A 2,989-nucleotide genomic window follows, 5' to 3' on the forward strand; every position below is an offset into this window, starting at 1 on the left:
TAACTATCATAATTTCCATTTTACAGATGAGGAAACAAGAGTAACAAAGCTAATAAAAGAGAGATCTGGGTTAAAACCCAGGCAGTCTGGTTCCAGAATCTATTCAGAGGAGGGAAGGCATGCGAGAGATTAAACCAGGATCCTGCTGCACATAGTAGACAAGAACTCTCACTGAGCAACACCCACCAGGTTCAGAATATACATGTACTCACTTTCCCATACCATCACTAAGGAAATGAATTATAAAAAGGGTAGAGCAAAAGTGGAAGACCCAGGGTTAAACAACAGTGTGATGGGCTAGGTAAAAATGCGTAAGGAGAAAGTGATAGAGGCACAATAGTTACAAAGGAGACTGGAACAGGAAAATTTGAAAACAAAAAGGTAAAAGCAGAAAGTCAGTCAATGTGAACTGGGGAGATGATGACAGCCCGAAAAGAAAAGGCTGCCACATCAGGCAGAATGCAGAGTACAAATGAACAAAATTGATTCTTACAAGATGGTGAAGGTACTGTTGGAGGTGTCGGGCTCTAGTACAGGAACTTGGTGCAGCCTCTGCATTGGGCTGAAACCAATACATGACAGGGTCGCATTTTTGCAGGTGCAGAGCTCACGTATGTTGATAGCTCTGGTAGCATTCTGCCTCTTTCGCACAGTTAAAGCCCTTTCTGGGGTGTAATTTACAGAATCCTGATTGATGGAATGTTCCACATCCAAACGGTGAAGCATGATGGGAGTTAGGTTTGGATGCTGACCCTGCCCCTGGTCTGGATCTGCAGGTGTCATCTCAGGGTGCTTTGGCGAAGGAGCTTCATCCACCTGCAGGGCCATAGAATGTTCAGCCTCTGTAGGGGGTTATGGACTTACACTAAGGCCCATAACCAATGGTTGAATATGTGATGTTGGATGCTTAGCTCGGTCCTGATCTGGTGTTGGATTTGTCATCTCATGTGACAGCGTGTGTTGAGCTATCGCCTCCAGAGATGCCTCTTGAGAGTGAGATGGGCTTTCTGACATAATTGGGGAAAGTTTAACGCTGGAAGTAGACAGAGTCGTGGAACGATCTAGATGCAAATGTTGAACCACGACAGTAGTCAGATTTGGATACTGAGGGTGCACCTGGTCTGGTTGTGCAAGTGTCACCTCAGAGTGCTTCAGAGGACGAACTACAGCCTTCTGCAGGGCCACAGAATGTTCAGCCTCTGTACTGGGTTCTGGACTTCCGGTAAACTCCACAACCAGCGGTTGTACTGTGACACTGGGTAATACTGGATGCTGAACTGGGTCCTGACCTGGCATTGGAACTGTCATTTCATGCAGCATCAAGAGCTGAGCTACAGCTTCATCAGGAGGTTCTTCAGCCTGAATGGAGGGGGGCTGCAGCACTGAAGATGATTCTTTGGGGATTCGAGATTTGGCCTTCTTGGGGAACTCTAGTGGCAGACCTGGGGCCTCCTGGGGAATGGCAGCAGAATTTAACTCTTTAGGGGGACCTGGAGTCAGAGCTATGACTTCTTGCTGGGCTGGAGAAGACTCAGATTTTTCAGGGACCTCTGCAGGCTAGGAAGGGGGATCAGTGTGGACTGGAGAAAGTTCAGCTTGTTCAGCGTGAACTGTAGGCTGAGCAGGGTGGTCCTGCTGGGTGACAAAAGGTTCTGCCTCCAGAGTGGGCTTTGCAGGTACAGTAAACTGATCCACATGTGTAACTGTGGTTTTAGGCAACACTGAATGCTGATTTAGGAACATTGTTCCTGTACCTAGAGGTGAAAATATCATCCTATCTGTCAATGGAAAAGAACTACTACCCTGCTTCCAGGGGATTGGAGACTAAGCTGAGAGCTCTTGCTGGACTGATGGAAGTGTGATACAAACAGAGAGCTTTGAGAACAGAGCCGAGCTCTCCTGCTGGCTTAGAGAATGCTCAGGAAGCTCTTCAGAGTGAACTGGAATCACTTGACCCACTGGAGAATGGTCATCAATTATAAAAGGGTTTGGCTGCTGAGTTGTAACCCTTTGCCAAACTTGATAGGGAGTTCCAAAACCCTCATTAGAAGGTTGCCAATGCTGTGCTAGATCTTTCTTCATTTTCAGGGGTGAAACAAACTGTGAGGCTATTAAACTCTTACTCACTAGAGGTGGAACAAGTACAAGTGACTGGTGGTCTGCTGCCTGATCTAGAGCAGAACTGTCAATCTTCCTTTTGAGTCCAAGAAGCAAAGCTAAATCTTGATTCCCATCTCTACCTAGCACTGAAATCACCTCCGGGTGTCTCTCTAGCCTGGCACGTTTGTCATCCAGACCCTGATACGGAACAGCAAACTTATCTGCATCTGGCAATGGCTCTGCAGTCGACTCCTGAGGTGGATGCAACGTCTCTGTAGGCTCAGAGGACCCCAAGTAATCAAATCCACTTGGCTCTGCCAGGGCAGTAAAGGCGTGGAGCAGTTCAGGTGGGAGATTAGATGTGTAGGGAGAAAACAAAAAACTGGGCCCCAGAGGCTCAGAGTCCAGCTGGACTGAGCGTTGGGCCCATTCTGGATATGGGGCCACCAGGACCAGTAGCCACAACTATGGCCAAAAACGGAGCCCTAGATCCCAGAAGCTCAGTACAAACATACTGGGATGAGGCTGAGTTGCAAAGACCTAGGCCAGTAGGCTTGCAGCCAAACACCTGCTGGAATCTTTCTGGTGGCCACTTGTTGCCAGTGCCTTGGTAACCTTGTACACTCCGCCCCGCCCCACCATTTGTGACATCATTGTTTAAGAAATATATATTAGGTTCTGGCCCAGATGGGCTTACCATGGCCCCAGGGAGCCTTTTGCTACAGTGAACAGACCCAACTCCTTGCCTCCAGCAGAAGTGACAGCAGCTCCCTGCAGGGCCACCTCCTCATATCAAGGCAGGATATGGGCCTCAGACCTGAGTAAGCCCATGCCTTCAGCAGCCCATTGCCTAGGGCAGGACATAGCTTCCCATGGAAGTCACAGGGTT

General features: G+C 48.5%; 1 protein-coding gene across 1 annotated transcript in view; it reads right to left on the reverse strand.

Annotated features, from left to right (window-relative positions):
- LOC102029231 (leucine-rich repeat-containing protein 37A-like) overlaps window positions 1-2,751 on the reverse strand; it is a 57,950-nt gene extending 55,199 nt beyond the window's left edge. Inside the window, 3 exon segments of the mRNA XM_013508609.1 lie at window positions 494-1,557; window positions 2,128-2,565; window positions 2,740-2,751. Coding sequence (XP_013364063.1) covers window positions 494-1,557; window positions 2,128-2,565; window positions 2,740-2,751 — 1,514 coding nt within the window.
- Between the last annotated feature and the right edge of the window lie 238 nt (window positions 2,752-2,989).

The sequence above is a fragment of the Chinchilla lanigera genome, unplaced genomic scaffold (genome assembly GCF_000276665.1).
Source record: "Chinchilla lanigera isolate Chin_1 unplaced genomic scaffold, ChiLan1.0 scaffold00152, whole genome shotgun sequence".
NCBI lineage: Eukaryota > Metazoa > Chordata > Mammalia > Rodentia > Chinchillidae > Chinchilla > Chinchilla lanigera.